A 20,632-nucleotide genomic window follows, 5' to 3' on the forward strand; every position below is an offset into this window, starting at 1 on the left:
CTAGGTAGTGCAGTAGATAGAGCACTAGCCCTGAAGTCAAGAGGACCTGAGTTCAAATTTAGTCTTAGACACTTAACACTTCCTAGCTGTGTGACCTTGGGCAAGTCACTTAACCCCAATTGCCTCAGCAAAAAAAAAAATGTAGGTCCCATTTTTTTTATCTCAAGTTGCTTTTCAACATAATGATTATTATTTTCTTTTAGCTTTTATAGTAAGAGAAGCTCAAGGAGGTCATTTAATAACTCTCATGGTACTATATAAAAAATGTCTGTCTCATGTGACTGCAGTAAATATTAGGAAGACCTGAATCTGTGGTCTGTGAATACAGGGGAGTAGCTTTATAAATGCCATCCCCTAAAAGGGATCTTAGGATAATAGAGAGCTGGAGGGGACCTTTGAAGCCATGTAGTCCAACCCCCTCAGTGCAGAGAGACGGGCACAGAGAAGTGGGTGTTTTGCCCAGTTTTGCCCAGGCAGTGAGGAGCAGAGCTAAAATAGGGTCTCAGGGCCTCTGACTCCATATTAGCGTTCTTTCCACTGGGCCAGTAATGAAAGAATATGTTTCCTGGTGTCAGTAGGGTTCCTTCCTTCTCAGTACATTATCACTTGCCCTCCCTCTTTGAAGGCTTCCTTTTTTGCTCCAGACAGTTTCAGAAGGGAAGTTGTTCCCCAGCATCCAATCTTAAAACCTGCCCACCCTATAGAGTTTTGTATGCATTCCAGGCAGAGAAAGGCAGATTATTCTTAGTGAGCGTAGATTGGGTTCTCGAGTAGTCCCCTTTTTTTTCTGTCCCATATGGTCTTAATGTGACTTTCTCTGTCCCTTTTTTTTTCCTAGTGTGAAGCCTTTTGTTCAGCAGGCTTATCCCATCCAGCCCACAGTCACTGCCCCCATTCCAGGTAAGTCTCCCTTGGGTATCCTTCTGAAGGTACAGTGGAAAATTTGTAACGCCTCATTGTTCTACAAATGACATACAAGGCTGTCACCTTCTCTGTAACCTCATACTTCTTACTTAATTAGGCATAATTAATGTGTGTTCTTCCCCCAGCGCTGAAGAATGAATAAATGAATGAAGAATTGATTAAATGTTTATTATGTGCAAAATAATGGTGAGCATGGGGGCCGTTAAGCTGGAAAGGCAAGACAGTACATGCTGTCAAGGAGCTTATGTCCTAATGGTGGAGCTAGCACATAGGGAAGGTTTCAGATACAAGTTCGATGGGAATGCCCCCAAACAGATATTAATGCCTTTTTAAAAATGCCATTTCCTTTGATAAAATGATACCAGTTTCTAATGTTGAACCATGTGATAGTGGCAACAACTTTGGTGGCAAGAACGTTCTTTGCAAAGTCTTAAGAAATTATGACTTTAGCAACTACAGGAGCAGTTATCAAGCAACATCTCCATAGTGGTTGCTTTTCAGGATGATGGTCTAAGGCACTAGGGTGTTCCCAAAGTTCATGGGCTCAAGGACCTGGGCTCTTTCCATCAGTGTTCAAGGAAGATATAATATTAATATAAGGTATATCTCAAGAACAGAGAAGGAGAGTGTTAACTCTTTGGCTTATAAACTTTCCAAAAAAAAAAAAACCAAATTCTTTTCTGTGTCCTTCTCTGTGTCTGTGAGAAAATGGACTATGTTCTGGGTTTATTTTCCAATGATGGAGACAACTCTTTTATAGAGAAGAGGTTAAGCAAACCTTGTCATAGTCTCGCAACAAATTATCTGCATTTCTAATTCTTTTGTATCTGAGGGAGAAAAGCCATCTCTATATTGAAAAAGAATTCTTAACCTAATAATAACCTAATAGATTTAAATCTGATAGATTAAGTGGGAGAGATGGCAAGAGAGATCCATGAGCTTTTTTTAAAATAAATTTTGTATTGAGTGAATATTCTTCCATGTAACTTCCCTACTCCCATACTCCCTACTTTCATAACAAATACTTTCTAAAAGAAAAGACAAAGAAAGAAAAAAAAATCGGCAAAACTAGTCAATGCTAAAAATATATATTTTGATAACCATATTTCATGATAGGTATTTTCTATGATTAAAATGATTATTATATATTTAAAACCATTATAAGCTTCACTAGACTGCCAAAGAGGCAAAGAACTAAGAATATTTGTGAATCCTTGCTTTAGAACCTTTATTGAATGTCAGAAAAATAAGCAAGGAATTTTTATTTTCTAGGGATATGCCATCCTTGTAAAACCCTTTGAACAATTACAGTTCATTGTCTTGGGGTGCAAATGGAATTTTCTCCCAAACCTGGGTTCCAATTGAGTTATTTAAAAAAGTTGTCTCCTATAGGAGGCTGCAGATCTTGGGAAGGTTGGATCCATGTTTAATCCAGTTGAATGGCTAGAGCTTAAACGTCATGGTTGGTGTTTCAGGGTTCGAGCCTACATCCGCACCAGCACCCTCAGTACCTGCTTGGCAGGGCCGTTCCATTGGAACAACCAAACTTCGACTGGTGGAATTCTCAGCTTTTCTTGAACAGCAGCGAGATCCTGACTCAGTGAGTATTACCAGAAGGAAGTGGCTCCTGACTCAGTAGTCTTGGGCTCCCAATACTTTTCTAAAGTTTTTCTTTCTTCAGAAACCACATCCCTCTTGGTTTCTGTCTATAAAATGCCAGCTATGATCAGATTCATAAGTAAGCATTTTGGTTTTATCCATGTCTTGCCAAATAAATACAGTTTTATTGTTGAAAAATATTTGGATATTAGAAACCTTTGTTATTTATCAACATTACTTCCATCAAGTTCTCTTTTAAAACAGATTTTTATTAATATCTTTTATTTGCATTTTTCCTAGCCTTTTCCCTGCATCACTTTTCCCCTCCCAGAGAATGATCCTTTATTACCAAAACAAATTTTTTTCAAGAAAAAAAGGAAAGGAGGAGATAACTAAAATGTGCTTTTTTGTATTGCCAGTTTTTCCATTCTATTACCCCTTCCTTCCCTCCCTCCTTGCCCTAGAAAGCCTATATATACTCTGTCTGAAAAGGATCTAATAAACCTGGAATAGAGATGAAATTAAAAGGAATTGAATAACTATTTCAAAGTCTCAGAGTCAATAAATATTTATTAAATGCCTGCCATAAGCCAGGCACTGTTCTAATTTTTAAACATACAGAGAAAAGAATAAGGCAGTTGCTATTCTCATGGAGCTCAAAATCTGATGAGGAAAGCAACACATAAAAAGAAACTTAAAAGGAGAAAGAAGAATATCTGTTTTGGTGGAGTACATGCAGAAGTTCTGAAGCCTGTTAGGAAATAATCTTAGGTGGTATGAATTTCATACCAGGAGATGAATATCCTGAGCACTCTCCTTTCTTAAAATGATGGAGGATCTGGAGGAGCTTCCAAATGTCTTACTCCTCACTCTCTCCAAGCAGAGGAAGGGAGGAGTAACATGAGTAAAGGGTGCTGAGGAGGAGTGGGAGTTGATTTCATCTTGCAGAAATAATGAGTTTCTGGAGATTATGAAGTTCAGGAGAGCAGCTGGGTGGGAAATGAGTTGTTAAATGAACTATTGGTCGAATGAATGATGTTGTTTCTCCTAGGGATATTTGTTCCTTAGGGGATAGAAACAGCATCTTCTGAAAGCTTTAGAAGTAAAGTGGGGAGATGGGCTGGGGACTGTGGAAATCTTGTTGGAAGAGTTTTCTTGGGCGATCTCAGTATAAGCAGTGTGTGTGTGTGTGTGTGTGTGTGTGTGTGTAGTCTCATTTCCCACTTACATTTTAAGCTGATTACAGCTACACTCAGAAATGGTAAGTGCCCAATGATCTCTGTGTAAGACACTTTTGAACAGGTTTAAGTGAAGAACCCATGATTTTATTAACATAGGAAATTGCCATCGATCAGAACTTATTCTGTACTTAAATTCTTAAGTGACTAGACTAGGGTCCCATAGACAGAGTCTGGATTCTTCCTCATGGAGACCAACTCTTCATTCATCCCACACTGCTCCTTACTTGAATGTACCCAAGTAAAGTTTTTGGAGATGTTTATGAAGGGAATAGACACCCATACCTCATGCACAAATAGGAAGGCAAAGTTTGGATCTGATGGTTTTTTCCCAGTAACTTCCAGACCTGGGATTATCAGAGTTTCTAGTAGCATGAGATTTATATTTTCCCGATTTGTGATTATTTTGAAAGCCAATCTGAGAGGCCTTGAGTAGCAAAAAGTTTTCCCTTTTAAATTAATATGGCTACCCCCCTAACCATTATTTAGCTTATCTCTAAAAGTCCTATTTGGGCCCAGGTTGGCCAGTAGCGATGCCATTTCGTACACCAGGACCAGCAAAAATAATTAATATACATTAGCTTTTCTGCCCAGTAGCATGCATTGGCTTAACGCAACTTTGTAGTTTCATTAAGTTTGGTTTTTTACATTGTATGTGACTAGCCTTCCTTGGTCTTACAGTTACCTAAAATGTATTATAGATCTGGTAAAAACTAAAAGCCAGACCTTGGGATTAAACAATTTTTTTTTTTTTTGGCTTTTATTTTGGTGGGTTTTGTAGAGAGGGATGGGAACAGAGGAGAAAAATGAAAGATTATTGTTGCCTCCTTAGCTTTGGGAAGTACTTGAATTTTAGTTTAAAAAAAAACACTGTTACTTTTTTTCCCTATAATGCTATTATTGTTGTTTAGTCATTTTAGTTATGTCTGTCTCTTTGTGATCCTATTTGGGTTTTTCTTGGCAAAGATACTGGAGTGGTTTAAAATTTCCTTTTCCAGCTCATTTTTCAGATGAAGAAACTGAGGCAAACAAGGTGGAGTGACTTGCCTAGGCTCATGCAGCTTATAAATGTCTGAGGCCAGATGTCATTATGGCTTAAAATTGCATCTCAGGCCTAAATCTATAAGATATACCTGGATTCGAAATTTGAAAATGCTGACTAAAGCTATATAGAGCTAAAAAATGATCAGTTTTATTTATTAAGTGTTTACTATGTGTCAGGCAGTGTGCTAAATAAACCCTGGGGATACAAAAATAGGCAAAAGACTAACTCAAGGGAACTTACAGTCTAATGAGGGAAGCAACATGTAAACAAATAAATACAAGCAAGCTCTATGTAGGATAAATGGGAAATAAGGACACCTAGATGGTACAGTGGAGTCAAGAGGAGCTGAGTTCAAGTCTAGCTTCAGACACTTAACACTTACTTGCTGTGAGACCCTGGGCAAGTCACTTAATCTGTGTCTTCAGTCACAATAACTATTTCAGTTCTTTCATTTGTAAAATAAGAATAATAATAACCTGCATTATAGGGCTTTTGTGAAGATCAAATGAGATAATGTAAAGAGTTCTGTAAAAATTAAAATACCATGTTAATTATTTTATTTATTCACTTAATTAATTAATTAATGGGGTTAAGTGACTTGCTCAGAGTTACATAGCTAGGAAGTGTTAAATGTCTGAGGCCACATTTGAACTCAGATCCTCCTGACTTCAGGGCTGGTGCTCTATCCATTGCACCATCTAGCTACCCCTGTGTTAATTATTTTGACAAAATAAATAAAATTTTTATTTAAAAATTAAAATGTTAGTGATGCTGCTGATGATGTTTGTTTTTAAAATTAAAAAATAACAAAATTAAAATTATTTTTAAAAATAACAAAATGAAAAAAGAAAAGAAGTTAGTTATTAACAATTTTTTTATAGTCCTGCTTCAGATCGCTGAGATATATTTACTGTAGTTTGGAAATACTGGTTTTAGTCTTTCCCTGATTGCAGATCTTTATCCCTTTTTTCTCTTTACCATTATATATACTAGGCTTGTGCCCTTTACTGGAAGTGTGCAGGAAATGACAATTGGAACCCTTGAAAAGGGTCCACATTCACTAAGTTTTATAAGGAAAAGTCTTGCCCATCAGTACTGCCGAATTTCTGGTTTAAAAAGCTTTTCCTTAGCAAGGGACATTTCTCTCTCAACAGAGAGAATATGTTTCCTGAGACAAATGGGAAAGGATTCACTGCCATATCAGTTCATAAAGAGTTTACTAGAAGCTTGGGGAAGGACTGAGACCAGAGGATTGCTGAAAACAAGAGCTTCTGGTTATGATGCTCTGTTCATTGTGCTGGAAAGATTTTCCAACCTAGAATAAAAATCCTGCATTTGAATTCTAGCTCTAATACTCACATTTTGACTCTGCTGATCAGTTTATCATGTCAAGCCTCAGTTTCCTTATCTATAAACTGCAGATTGTGTAACGTATACAACCTAAAGGTTCTTTTGCAGAAAGTGCTTTTTAAAGCCAGAAACACTAGATAGGCTTGAATTGTTACAAATATTACTATTTTCATACATTTATAGATAGATCCTCCATTGATGCAACTCATAACTTCTCTATGACTAAATAGAGTCTTTGAGTATTCCTGTGCACAAGAACTTCTTGATCTTAAAGCCAACTTCTGAGGAGCATCTCTAAATTTAGCTAGCCTGTTCCTCTCATAATAAATTCTAGGACCAGACTCAAAACCATTTTAGCTTGGTAAGACTTGTCCAACTTTTATGCCATTAATCTGCTTCTAGAATTCAGTGAGCCCTCTGCGTGGGATCAGAACAAATGAAGGTTTTAGCATCCCTATTCTCATGGTTATAATTATTCCCCGAGGGCTTCCTTTCCCAGCCTCTTCATAGGTGATTAATGGACACTTAACTGATTTTTTTTTTTTTGACACTTCTGGCATGTCTCTCATTTAAATGAAAGTTTATATGTAAATATGGTACAACTTTGTTGATGTAAAAAAGGTACAGGGTACAGGTAGGTTATGGGGCAGCTAGATAGTCCTAAAGTGAGGGGTATCTGAATTCAAATCTGATTTCAGACACCTAATACTTCCTAGCTGTGTGACCCTAGGCAAGTCACTTAACTCCAATTGCCTCAGTCAGAGAGAGAGAGAGAGAGAGAAAGAAGAGACATACATGTGGTTTTTTTTTTACTCTAGATGGAGAATGAGAATGGTGTTTTTAGATTATAGTAGGAGCTGGAAATTATAAAAATCTGGCCTTGATCTAGGTACTAGACTTAGAGAATTGCAAGGGACACAGGATATACAGCTGGGCAAGAGAAACTTCAAAGCCACTGAGAAATAGGACTGAAAGCAATTCTTTAGTTGATTAGGGACATACTGTACAGAAGACAAATGGGAAAGATAGTTTTCTTCTTTGCCTTCATTATTGTCAGAGCTCTTGCTGGCAGCCCTTCTGTAAACTTTGGCCATGCATCATGCTAGAGTCTTGAGGTTAAAAAAAAGTAGGAAACATGGTTCTGGCTTCATGGAGCTTGCATTAAAAGTGACAATGATAAAGTAAATGAAGTTGTTAAAGTACCCAGACAATTCATGCCTTTCTTTCTATGTCCCAGATTCCCTAAATACCATCTGTATTCAGTGAGCATTTGGGCATAAGAGAATCATCCTAAATGTTAACATAATCATAAAAATGCTTCATATTTCCAGCTCAACTTTACTGATTATAAGCCCATATGAAAGAAGTGGGAAGAGGGTCTGGTAGAGGGGAAAGAGGGCTGGATTTGGAATTCAGAAGACCTGGATTCAAATTCCTACTCTCCCCATTTAATAGTACCATTAACAGAATGAAATTAACTTTCCATAACTACAAGATGAGGAAATTGGACTAGATGACCTCTTAATTGAAAATCTGTGTTTCTGTGATTATCTCTGTAATAAGAAATGATCATATTAGCTGTCACTCAAATTTTCAGCCTCTTTGTAGCAGTTTTCAAGTTCATAGTATATCATTACTTCTTTAAGGTCTTTTTTATGAACTTTTTCTTTTTCATTTATTCCTGTATACCTATTGCTATCAGATTGGGTTCTCCCTTCCTCCTTCCTTCCTTCCTTCCTTAATAGCTTTTTATTTTCAAAATACATGCAAAGATAGTTTTTAGCTTTCACCCTTTCAAAACCTTGTGTTCTAAAATTTTCTCCCTCCCTTACCATCATCCCCCCTTTCCTAGCTAGCAAGTAATCCAAAATATGTTAAACACGTACAATTCTTCTATACATATTTCCATAATTATCATGCTGAACAAGAAAAATCAGATCAAAAAGGAAAAAATGAAAAAAGAAAGGAAAAAAAGGCAAGCAAACAACAACAAAAAAGGTGAAAATACTATGTTGTGATCCACATTCAGTACCCATAATCCTCTTTCTGGATGCCCAGATCTATTGGAATTGGCCTAAATCACCTCATTGTTGAAAAGAATCAATCAAGTCCATCATAGTTGATATTCACATAATCTTGTTATTGCTGTGTACAATGTTATCTTGGTTCTGTTCCATTTAGCATCAGTCATGTAATTCTTTCTAGGCCTTTCTGAAATGACGTTACTGATCATTTCTTATAGAACAGTAATATTCCATAGCATTCCTATACCATAACTTATTCAGCCATTCCCCAACTGATGGGCATCCATTCAGTTTCCAGTTCTTGTCACCACAAACAAGGCTGCTACAAACAGTTTTGCACATGTGGATCCTTTTCCCTTTTTTATGATCTCTTTGGGACAGAGACACTTAAACTGGATCCTTTCTTGAAAGAAGTTGGGCCCGAGAGTCTCATCAGAAATCTTTTGCCATTCCAACTTGCGGGTGATGTGTGTTGCTTTCAGAGATTAGAAATTTTCCAGATCATCAGATTTTAGCATCTCCACACTATTACAACGATAAATATGGCAAAGATCGGAGTTCTATCCCCAAATCAGCTGCTTCTTCCTTTCGGGATTAATCCGGCCAACTCCTGGGCAGCCATACTGATAACAGCTGCTGCAACCAGACCTCCAGATGTTATCAAAGGCCAGGATCTCTTTGATAAAAGACAGCAAAGAAGCCTTATTTCTGAACTTTTGCCCTTGATTTTCCCTTCCCCCAAAACACAGACGACCCTTTTCCTTGAGGGTTTTTTTTTTTTTTTAACCTCTAAATAGGCTGCAGGTATCTTGTCATCTGAGCTAGATGGTGGCCTGGGGTTAATGCAATCTCTTCAGAGTCTACCTGAGAAGCTGGGGGAGAGGTTGTCTTTCCAGCTCATTACAGCTCTGGTAAAATAACTGGTTCATGTCTGTATCTTTATCAATAGCCGTAGAGTCTCCATTAAACTGAACTAACAAGAGTCCCCTTTCTTTTTCTTTAAAACTAACTAAAAAAGAGGCAATAATTTCCTCTTTAAGTTTATAGAGGAAAACTTCCAAAAGTCATAGATGATTACTTTTACTAAAGTAAAATTTGGTTACTTTTGACTAATTGAAGGAAGTCTGAGTTTTTACAGATTTTTAAAGAAGAAATTCAATTTTATTGTATATTGTCTGAGGCTAGCTGCATGTATATAAGAAGCAAATTTAACCAGCAACAACTACAGCAACCGTCTTTGTGCTAGAGCCTTGATTAGAGGTAGGGTCCATGTCGAACAAGCTCTCCTGGGAGTTGGGAGTTTGCATCAGCTAAGATTTTATTAGCTTTTTTGCTTGCAAGGTTTGGCAAAGTGCAGAAGCAAATGAGATCTGAAGGCTAGATCTCATGGCTAGGTATGAGAGAGTCTAGGCTGAGTTGATCCCGAGGAGGTACAGCAAAGAGTTAAGTGAGAGAAGGCAAAACCTGGAGCCTCAAACAGCTTTGACCAAGATCTGAGGGAAGCTAAATAGATATTGAAAGAACTGTAAGCATCTGTCAGTATAGAAATAAGGTGGAATGATGTACAAGATCCATGTGAAACAACTGATACCCTGGATCTGCCCATTTAGAGCCCTTAAAGAGACTGCAGGCCAGTCTTAACACAGTAATTCCATCTCCTTTAAGCAGAAGAGTGATCCATTTGTCTTTCCTTTGGAGAGCTGAATCAAGCACAGGTGTGATGGGGCTCACTGCAGTGAGCAGATAAGATTTTTGGGGAATAGAATTTCAATTTTACAAGAGCCATCTATCTAGTCCAGCTGAGCCAAGAATCCCTTCGGTAATTTAAGTGGCTGATTCCTAATTCCCTTGATGTCTTTTAGTATGGGGAAAGCCAACACCTTTGAAAATAGCTCATTCTATTTTGGGGAACCTTTAACTGGTAGGAAATTTCTTCTTATTCCAAGCCTAAATCTGCCTTCTCAATTCCATGTTGGTTCTTTTGTATGACCATTGTGCTATTGCCTCATTTGGAGTAGAGATAAATCCAGATCTTTTTCAAGTAAATAGCTTGCTAGACATATTTCCTCCTTATATACTCATGAAGTTTGGCTTTTGAACCCCAATATAAGGCTACCCATGTCTCGTAATTAAATATTGTCATATTAGATTTAGCCCAGGCTTCTGGCTTTATAAGAAAGAATCTTTGGATCTATCATTAGTGTGTTAAGAGAGTCATCTCTCTTGGTTTAAGTGTTGTCTATACCAGAGATTTTAAGGGACATGTGGCCACAGGCCACAAGCCACAAACTCCCTAGTGCAACTGCCCCAGATTAAAATATAATTAGAAAATATACATACAAATACAATAGAACATAGATAATGTTAATATTTGGTTTTCTAAGTAAATATGTGGCCTACAGGGATCCTTATTTACAGTTTCATGACTTCTGTTTATCTTTGAGTTTGACACCACTCATCTATATTATGTTGTTTTTGTTCAGTCTTTTTTTTCAGTCAGCTGACTTTTCATGACCCTGTTTGGGGTTTTCCTTGCAGAAATATTTGAGTAGTTTGCCATTTCCTTCTCTAGTTCATTTTACAGAGGAGAAAACTGTGGCAAATGGGGTAAGTGACTTGCTTAGGGTCACACAACTAGTAAATGTCTGAGACCAGATTTAAAGTCAGGTCCTCCTGATTTTAAGAGCAGTATTCTATCTATTGCAGCACCTACCTGTATCATGTTTTCATCAAAATCATTGACAGGTATGCTGAACATAAAAGAATCAAGATTCCTTAAGTGCTTGCCTAGAGACCTTTCTTCAAATTGACTTTGCTCCATTAAGAACTATTCTTTCAACCCATTTGGAATCTCCCTTGACTTGTGCTATCACATTCTAAATTTCTATATCTTTCCCCCAGAGATGCCATAAGAGATTTTACCAAATGCTAAACTAAAATCTAGATAAACGCTATATCTTTTGTGATCTAAGCAAACTATCTCTCTCATTCTATTAATTCTGTTCCCAAAGAAAATGATGTTAGATTGTTATGACTTACTTCTTGAAAACATTCCTATTGCTCTTGGGAATCACCACTTATTTTCTAGATGTTGATCACTGTTTTCACTTTAATGGAGCTTTAAGTTTTGCCAAGAATCTCAAGGCTAGGCCCATAATTTAAAGATTCAGCTCATTTCCCTTTTATGAAAATTAGAATAATTTTCCTTCCTATCTTCTAATGACATTTTTCCTGTTCTTCACAATCTTTCTTTTAAAAAAAAATTTATACCAGAAATATTATTATATTAAATAATCAGCATCGCATATCAGTACAAATAACTAAACTTGTTTAATGATTACTTACATTTAAATTAATTTTAATACAAAATATTTTACCATAATTCTACTAATTCCCTATAAGTTCCCTCAGAATTTTTTTGCCATTCTCATTTATTTTTACCTTGTTTTTCTTCTAATTCTGATTTTTCCACTTTGAATAATTTTATAAAAGCCCTAAATTTCTTTGTATTTTTCATACTTGTGGATCTTAAATGCATTATACTTCCATATAGTTAGTTGTTTAATAATATCCAATGTACTGAGCTTTATTTAGGCATTTGTTTATACAAGCTAAAATTTTATTTGGTTAGAGTTGGTTAAGTTTTTAAGTCAGTTTATAGTTTTTCAATCAATCATATTTTGAATTTACTTATCAAAACCCTTCTTTCCATATAATACCAAGATAAACTTGAGATTCAAGAAGACGAAATTCTAATAAAATAAGAATAAATAAAATCCTAAGTAGTGCAGCTTTACTATATTTTGGATTCATACCAGTTGGATTAACTGATCTCCTCCAGTGATAAATATAAGGAGATATATGTAAAACAGTGATGGCTTTTAGTGCTCAGCTTAGAGGCAGGAAGAGCTAGATAACATAGGGAAATCCCACCAGCTCAAAACTGTTAATTTAAAATGAAGAGAAATGAAGCTTTAGTACTTACCCTTACAAAAGAGTAATTTTAAACTATTAACAACTATTTGAAACATTACTTCAAATCACATAACAAAAATACAAATCAAAACAACTTTGAAATTTCAACTTAACAAAAATGACAAAAGATGGGAATAATCAACGTTGGTGAAATTGTCAAAAGATTTTTATTATATATTATTGTATTGTTGGTGAAGCTATGAACTGGCCCAACCATTCTGGAAAGCTATCTGCAGTTACATAAAGTGCCTAAAATGTCTATTCATATCCTTGAGTCAGAGATTCCACTATGAGGCACATATTCCATAGAGCTTCATGACCTCCCCAGAAAGGTTTTATGTACACAAAAATATTTGTAGCAGCACTTTTCATACTAGCAAAGAAATAGAAAGCAAAATAGATGCCCACAGATTGAGAAATGGCTATACACAAATGCCATAGGATGTCACCAGTTTCTTAAGATTTCAAGGTTATAAATTGTTGTCCTTTATTCTCGAAGAGGATCAAAATGACAGTACAGTGAGAAAGTCAAGTTAATGTGTATGACTGTGGCTAATCAGACCAATACAAACTCAGAATGCTGTGCCACACAGGTCAGACACAAATAGTCCCTATAAACATTTGGGGTGGATTCTCTGAACATCTTGCGTTTCTTCTGAGCTAATTCAATCAGTGAATATGATGACTACAAAGAAGCATGAAAAGATGAAAGCTTTAGTTGTTTTAACTACTACCTGCTACAAAGTCAAGTAAGCAGAACAAGAAAATTTACATTGTGGCTACAAAAATACAGTAGCAATAACAAAACTATTGAAATTAATTGCTACATAATTAAGAAAAAAAAAGATGAAGAACAAGCTTGGTCCCAAAAAAGAGATATGAGAAGGTATCTCCTTAGCTTCATTGTAGAGATAGAGGAATTACAGTTGTGGAATTAATGTATATTGTACATTTTTTCAATATTTTGATTAGTTTGGCAGAGCCATTTTCTTCCTTTTGGCATTATTAGCCTGCTTTCTTCTCTATATTCATTCAAAGAGATGACTTTGGGGAGGGATTAGGGAGAAATGTCTGTGGAAATGGTAATATTATAAAAACAAAAGTTAAGAATACAAATTTAATTTTTGAAGAATCAAGCACTATAAAAATATCAGCCCTTAGAGGACTTAGCTGGATTTCAATATTAAATGGGCTCAAATGTTTGTTGTATGTCAATCAACAAGCACATATTATTACAGACTAAACATTATGCTAAGCTAAGTCAATACAAAGAAAGGCAGAAACAGTTCTTGTCCTCAAGGGGTTTGAATTCTAATGGGAGAGATGACATGCAAAAATCTATATACATACAAAATATATCCAGGGTATATAGGGAAGGCACTGGCAGAAAGGGATACTAGGGAAGTCCTCCTGCAGAAGCTGAGTTTTGAGCCAATGCTTGAAAGGAACTGGGAATGTCATAGTTGGAGAATGAGAAGGGAGAACATTCCAAACTGGGGGTATTTGGGGGAATCATTGAAAAAGTGCTGACAGAAGATAGAGGGTAATATGTGAAGGAAAGCACAAAAGGTAACAGACATATAAAATGCATAAAAGAGAATAAAGTATAAGAAGACCAGGAGAAGAGGAAAGGCAGGGTTTATAGTGAACTTTATTTGCCAAAAAGGATTTAATTTTTGATCCTGGAAGTAATAAATGAGGAGCAAATAGAGTTTATTGAGATGGAAGGCTGCACATGGTGACATGGCCAGACCAACCTGCAAACTACTGCAATAGTCTAAGCAGAAGGTGAAGATTGGTGGAGGGGGCTGAGGGAGGGGAGGGAGGGTATATGAGTGTAAAAGAGATACATACATGTTCTAAAGGGGGAATCTACAAGGTTCAGCAGATTAGATACGTGCTGAGAGTAAGAGTGAGAAGTCAAGGATGACACCAACTTTGGAAGTCTGGGTAAATGGAAAGGTGCTGGACTTTCAGCAGTAATAGGAATAAGAGAGGAGGATTTACTGGAGAAGGATAATGAGGTTTCTTGGACATGTTGAGTTTGATATATACATCCAGTTAGAGCTATTCAGTAGGTAACTGGTGATGTGAGACTGGGAAAGGTCAAAATAGTGTTTAGAGCTGGATAAATGGATCTGAGAAGTATTTGCATACAGATGGTCATTGTGTCTGTGGGAGCTATTGAGATCACTAAGGGAGATAATATCCAGAGAGAAGGGAACAGTCTAGGATAGACCCTTAGGGGATGGACATCCACTGCTAATGAGCATGATGGGGAGGAAGATTCAGCTAAAGAGACTGAAATAGAGAAGTAGCATGGTAATCCAGAGAGGAGAAAGAATACAAGAGAAGTGTATTATAAACAGTGTCAAAGGCTAGGGGGAGATTGAGAAGAGTGAACAAAGAGAAAAGACCATTAGAATCTGCCTGATTTCTGATCCCAGAGGTAGATATCAATATGGAGATGTCTTGGATGGCTTGGGTGGTACAAATGGATTCACAGTCATCTTCCTATTCTGTGTTCAGCAAATGAAATGGTCTACACTTTTTCTCAGGTCATTGAGAGAAAGAAGTAAGTGTAATGAGCTCCCTCTGCTGACTTTTAACTGTTGGAATATAAAAGTGTGCTATTCCCCCAGCTTTGGTAGCTGTTGATGTTGGTACATAATCAAGTTAGTCAGAATAATGCTGTGAAACTTGACTCTACTAGAAACATAAGGGAAAACAAAAAATTCTGTGGGGAAGACTGAAAATGTTAGTAATACATGAAAATGGGCTTTTTGCATGTTTCATATCATAATCTATACTTTCTAGCCAGAACCATTCCAGCTGTGGACTCTTTAGGGTGACTATTGATGGTACATAAAAAGAAATATAAAAGGAAGCCAAATAATTCCTGCCTAGCTTTTGTAGAGGGAGATGGGGGGTGGGGTGAGGGGGAGCAGTAAGATTAGAAAGCCCTGTAGCCTTTTGGGAAACTGAATCTCTGGAGTTAGGGAAGGTGATTGTTTAGATGCATTTCATGAATGAGATCAGATATGAGTGGGAATCATCACAGAAGTTTTCCCAGCATTATAAAGAGTTCTGTTCTCCCTGTGGGGAATTCTGGTTCTTCTTAGCAGTTCAACCTTCTTTAAGCCTAAAACTAGCAAGACACATGGAGTGCCATGATGTCCTCTGCCTTCTATGGCTGCCTCATCAGTCATTGTGCCAAAGAAGGAGTCATGCAAATCTCCTGTTAGCTACTGATTATATTTAGGCCCTTCTGTAAAAGACTATAGTAGTAACCTTGGGATCTCTCCTCCTTTCAAGCCTAACACATAACACATATTTGATGTATATTATGGGAATGCAGCTTAGCTAGGGTAATGGAAAGCCCCCTTAACATGGTGCCAGGAAGACTAGATTCAAGTACCTTTGTCCAGGATTTTTAGCCTTCTGATCTTATACAAGTCACCCAATCCCTCTGATCCCCATTTTTCTCATTTGGAAAATGGGAAGAAATAGCATCATTGTGATTTTTTTTTTTTGTTCCTGTGTTTGTAAGGATCAAATTAGGGAGGGGGTAGAGTGAGGGTTATAAAAATGCTTTTCTAACATAAGACATCAAACAAATGTGTAGCATTCTTATGTGTTCATCACACCTCTGTTGTATTTGTAGTTCATATGACTGTGTAAATAGAGAAAGAGAGCATGTAAATAATTAGACATGTACAAGATACCTATAGAGTAAGTAGAAGATAACCTCAGAAGAGAAAGTTTTAGCAACTAGGGGGGTTGAGAAGGTCCTCTTGCAGAAAGTGACCCTTGTGCTAAATTTTGAAAGAAGAAGCCAAGGCAGAGATAAGAGAGAGGATTCCCAGTGTTGAAAGTAGTGATAAGACTAAGGAGAACTATTGCAAAAGTATGGAATTGTATAGGTCTTATAAGTATTATCACATGTGAGATGAAGAAACTCATGAGACTCAATGACTGTTGACTTGCCCATAGTCAGTAAGTGCCCACCATCACTTACTGTGTCAGAAAAAAGCATTTGAACCTAGATCTTGCAGCCCAAGCTTGGCCCTTTATTTACAGTTTTAGGGTTTATGTTAGTGAAGCTCCAGGTTTTTGTTATGTGCTTGGAAAGAATGATCTCTCTGTGGAACATGGTGGGTGGGTGGGTGGGTGGGTGGATGGTCTTCCAGTGTGATTCTTAACAAGATTATCAGGCCTTGCAGGTTAGTTATCAGTTTGGTTCTAAAAAATGAATTCATTCTGAAGAAAGAGTCCATGGTGAGCCAGCTCCCCTTCATTGCACCTTTTGCTTCAGCCTTTCTCTTTGGCAGGTTTGGGGGATTTCAGGGATGTTTTGGGTGTTAAGCTACTTTCTTCATTAAACTGAGATGATAGGACAACTGAAAACATCTGGAAGCAATGGTCTTCTCTCCATTTCACCCTAGAGCCCAGCCAGTGCTGATTTTCTTTCTTGGTTAGCATTGGCCCTATCCATCTGCTTTCCCAATGATAATTCCTTTAATATTAAGGCATGTATGTCCGTTTTAAAGATTACCTCCTTTTGAAAAAGTACTGTACAAATACATAATCCTCCTTTCTACTTGGAGACTAGTCAGGAAGGGTAGACCATGGATATAGAAAATTGTCAATCGGGTGAGAAGTTCCTCCTTCATCAGAGCAGTTGTCCTTGGGAATGAAAGAAATGATGATAAAGGAAAAGCTCTAGAAAATAAAAGTGAAGTGGAGAAAGGGAACCTTGTACTTTCCCTGCTGGCTAATAGAGAACTCAGGTACCTGTAGAGCTTTTCCTTTATTAAGTATATACCTATTATATGCAGTACCCAGTGCCATGTGCAGAGATTACAAAAACAAACAGAGAATGATCCCAGCCCTCAAGAAGCTAATATTCTGTTAGGAGAAAACTACACAGACAGATAATCTTTTCTCCTCCCTCCCACCCCCACCCCCCATTCACTGGTGACATAATTTAACATTTTATAATTTCACAAAGGAGGAAGAGAGCGAAGTTGAAGTCCATCCTGGCAATCTGATTTACAGTTAAAACATAGTTGCTTCCCTCTCTCAGAACGTGAGTGAGTTCCTCCAGAACAGGAACTGCCTCACTTCTATTTGTATCCTCACCAATTAGCACAGTATTTTGCAATTAAGTATTTGCTAAGTGCATTTTCCTTCCATCCTTCATAATATTTTCACTTCCCTTGTCTGTGCTTTGTTTGACAAAGTTATCTGTTCATTCCTCCTGTCTTTAGAATCACCAGGTGATTCCTGCTTTCCTGATCTTGGAGAATAGGTGCTCCTTGACGTAACAATTTTGAACATGCTGATGTCTGAGTTACTGCTGAAAAATGAATGTTGATAATTTTTTTCCTTTGCCTGTTACAACTTGTCTGCCAGCATCCTTTGATATGACTTCCTTATTTATCTCCATTCCTTTAAATTCCGAAGTGGATTATAATTTTTCTCTTGCTACTATCTGACAACAATCAATTTTTTATCGTTGCGCTGCATTCTTCACATATTTAGAATTTTTAGAAGGCAAGTTCAGAAAGAGCAATTGTCTAAAGGCAAGGATGAGTAGGACACTTCTGTGCTGTTAAATGATTCCAGAGGGAGAGACTGGTCCAGACTTGATGCTTTCCGGTTTTCTTGTTCATAAACCTGCTTTGCTTCCTCTGAACTCTGTTTGAGCTGCACTGGGCTTCTCCAGAGATGGAAGGTTTTCCTCCTCAGCTGTTAGAGCTGAATAGAAACTACCATTTCTGGGCAGCTTCAGAACCTGCTGTCACAGCTGCCAAAGGACAGCACATCTTTGGAGAAACTTTCTTAAGTGGGAGAGTAAGTGGCTGGTTTTGTTTTGTTTTGTTTTGTTTTTCAAATGTAAAAGAAGTAGTACTAGAAGGAAAGACCAAGGGATCCATTGTTCTCCAATCCCAGTTAGTTGCAGCCAATCTTGGGACCTCTTCTTGTCTGCCTGTGCTTTCCCTATATTCCTTTCCTACGGACACAATGCTATAATTAGACTTAAAAGATCATCTATGCACAAAACTGTAAAATAGAGATTAAAAAGGGTATAATGATGGGAGGAGCTTCTCCCCTCCTTTATGCAAACTCCTCTAGAGTTTTATCCTCCAATAGCAGATTAAAATGGAAATAGTAAAGTCATATTAACAGATTACTTCCATTTGGTTTGGAATTTGTTTTCATCTATATTTAAATCATAGTGATTTCATTAGCTCCCACTATAGGAGACACTTTGGGGCCTTTCATTTAAATTTTTTGGAGCCTATGACCCCATCATGATTTAACATTGTATACAAATATGACTCATCTGCCCTAACCAATTCTATAAACTGTGGATCCATTCATCATCATAACATGAAGAGAATGTAATAACCCCTCCCTGTATAATACACACATCCCATTCTCCACCTTCACCCCACATCCTACCCCTCCTTTGCATCAGATTGTACATTTATGCATAATAAATATATTTAAATAATATACAAATATTTAAATCAACTATATGTGTGTGTATGTATATGCATATATATGTATTAGAGAGAGAGAGAGAGAGAGAGAGAGAGAGAGAAAGTGTGTGTGTGTGTGTGTGTGTGTGTGTGTGTGTGCATGCACGCGCCTGGTGGTGTTTCAGCTGTCTGATCTGTTATATCATGCTGGAATTTTTGGTGTAGCATTTGGCTCATTGGCAGGACCTAGAGACAACTGTTACATCTGCCTTTTGGACTGTTGGATATCTTGAAGCTGGGAAGAGTCCCATGATCCGACCCATGTTCCTGAATATTTTCTCTAACTTGCTTTCCATGTGAAGGAAACATAAAGATTTTCATGGAGCAGAGAATCCCATGTTAAAATAAAGCCTTAAATATGTTTTTGTTTCCTACAATCTTTTTTTTTTTCCTTTAAACTTCATTAGAAACCGTAGGATCATTTTCATTTTTCTCAATCACGGATTTTTCTGATCTCCAAATTGATCAGCTAATTCAAAAGCTTCCAGCTGTACAAAAAGCCCAAGGACTGGAAGGAGAATGGGAAAGGAAAAGAGTGAGCATTTCTATGATGCTGTTTGCCAGGGACTCTATAGTATGTTAAGCTTTTTTTTGCAAATATTAATTCATTGGACCCTCACAATAACCCAGCTATTATGATTGTAGATCCTATCATGATCCCCATTTTATACTTGAGAAAACTGAGACAAATAAATTCAGTAACTTTTGTGTCAAGATGAAATCCAAAGCCAAGTCTTCCTGACTCCATGAGGAGTCATGATTGACTCATTAGGGCCATGATTCTGTATGTTGCCAGTAGTACCTTGTAACTTTGTGTTTTTTTTTTTAATTAACTGTCATAAAAATATGATATGCCATCTCTGCCTATTTCCCTTTCTGAGAGCTGGGAGACCCTCTTTTAGGTCACTTCTCAGTTATAACAGCTTGTTTAATGGACAAATTCTATTTTCTTGGCACTTTTCTGAGGTTTTAATTTATGTTGGGAAAAAGTACTCATTATTTTCCTTTCCAACCAGTAATAGTAATGATATTCATCAATGCATCTATATAGAGTTTCCCTACCCCTACCCCCAGGGTTAAGTGACTTGCCCAGGGTCACACAGCTAGGAAGTGTTAAGTGTCTGAGACCAGCTTTGAACTCAGGTCCTCCTGACTTCAGGGCTAGTGCTCTATCCATTGTGTCACCTAGCTGCCCCTATATAGAGTTTTAAGGTATGTAAAATATACCCTTCTAGTAGTTCTATGAGGTAACTAGAACAAATATTGCCACGACTTTCCCCTAATGTTATACGTGTATAAACTGAGCCTCTGAAAATCTAATTGACTTTCCTATTGTCACATAGCATGGTTAGAAGGTTGGTGATTTAAACCTGGGTACATAAAGGTCAGGAAGAGCTGTCTCTTATTTCCATCCTTCCCAGGGGATTAAAACTTAGAATCAATCAATCCTTAAATATTTATTGTGACCACTATGTACCAGGTAATATGCTAAACATTGGAGACACAAAAAGAGGCAAAAGACAGTTCCTACTCTAGAGGAGTTTCTAATCTAATAGGAAAATAGTATGCAACAAACATATAGAAAGCAAGCTATATATAATAGGAAATAATTAACAGAGAGAAGCCCTTGGAATAAAGAAAGCTTGGAAAAAGCTTCCTGTAAAAGGTGGAATTTTAGTGGGGCTTTAAGCAAGCCAGGGAAGTCATTTAGTGGATCTCATATAGTCATTTCCATTTGTCTCTCCCTATCTCTGTCAGAGTTCAGATAAACAACCTATTTGCTATGCTTTGAATCCCTAATAATGGCTGCTTCTGTGTTAATGGCCATAACAAAAGAGGAACTTTGGGAGCAACCATGATTTTTGCCCGATTCTCTTTTCGAGTGCTGTGTAGTTTTTTCCTTGGCCACATTTTCATCCTTGTCCTATC

The 20,632-nt window shown here is 37.2% G+C and overlaps 1 protein-coding gene across 7 annotated transcripts in view; it reads left to right on the forward strand.

The window, feature by feature from the left end:
- The window catches only part of TEAD1 (TEA domain transcription factor 1), a 294,259-nt gene that overhangs the window by 241,358 nt on the left and 32,269 nt on the right, over nt 1–20,632 (forward strand). For all 7 annotated transcript variants that reach the window (XM_023506271.2, XM_031943071.1, XM_023506274.2 and 4 more), the window contains 2 exons: nt 839–900; nt 2,400–2,524. In XM_023506271.2, the coding sequence (XP_023362039.1) occupies nt 839–900; nt 2,400–2,524 (187 nt within the window). The remainder of the gene's footprint in view (nt 1–838; nt 901–2,399; nt 2,525–20,632) is intronic.

This window comes from Sarcophilus harrisii, chromosome 6 (assembly GCF_902635505.1).
Source record: "Sarcophilus harrisii chromosome 6, mSarHar1.11, whole genome shotgun sequence".
Classification (NCBI taxonomy): Eukaryota; Metazoa; Chordata; class Mammalia; order Dasyuromorphia; family Dasyuridae; genus Sarcophilus; species Sarcophilus harrisii.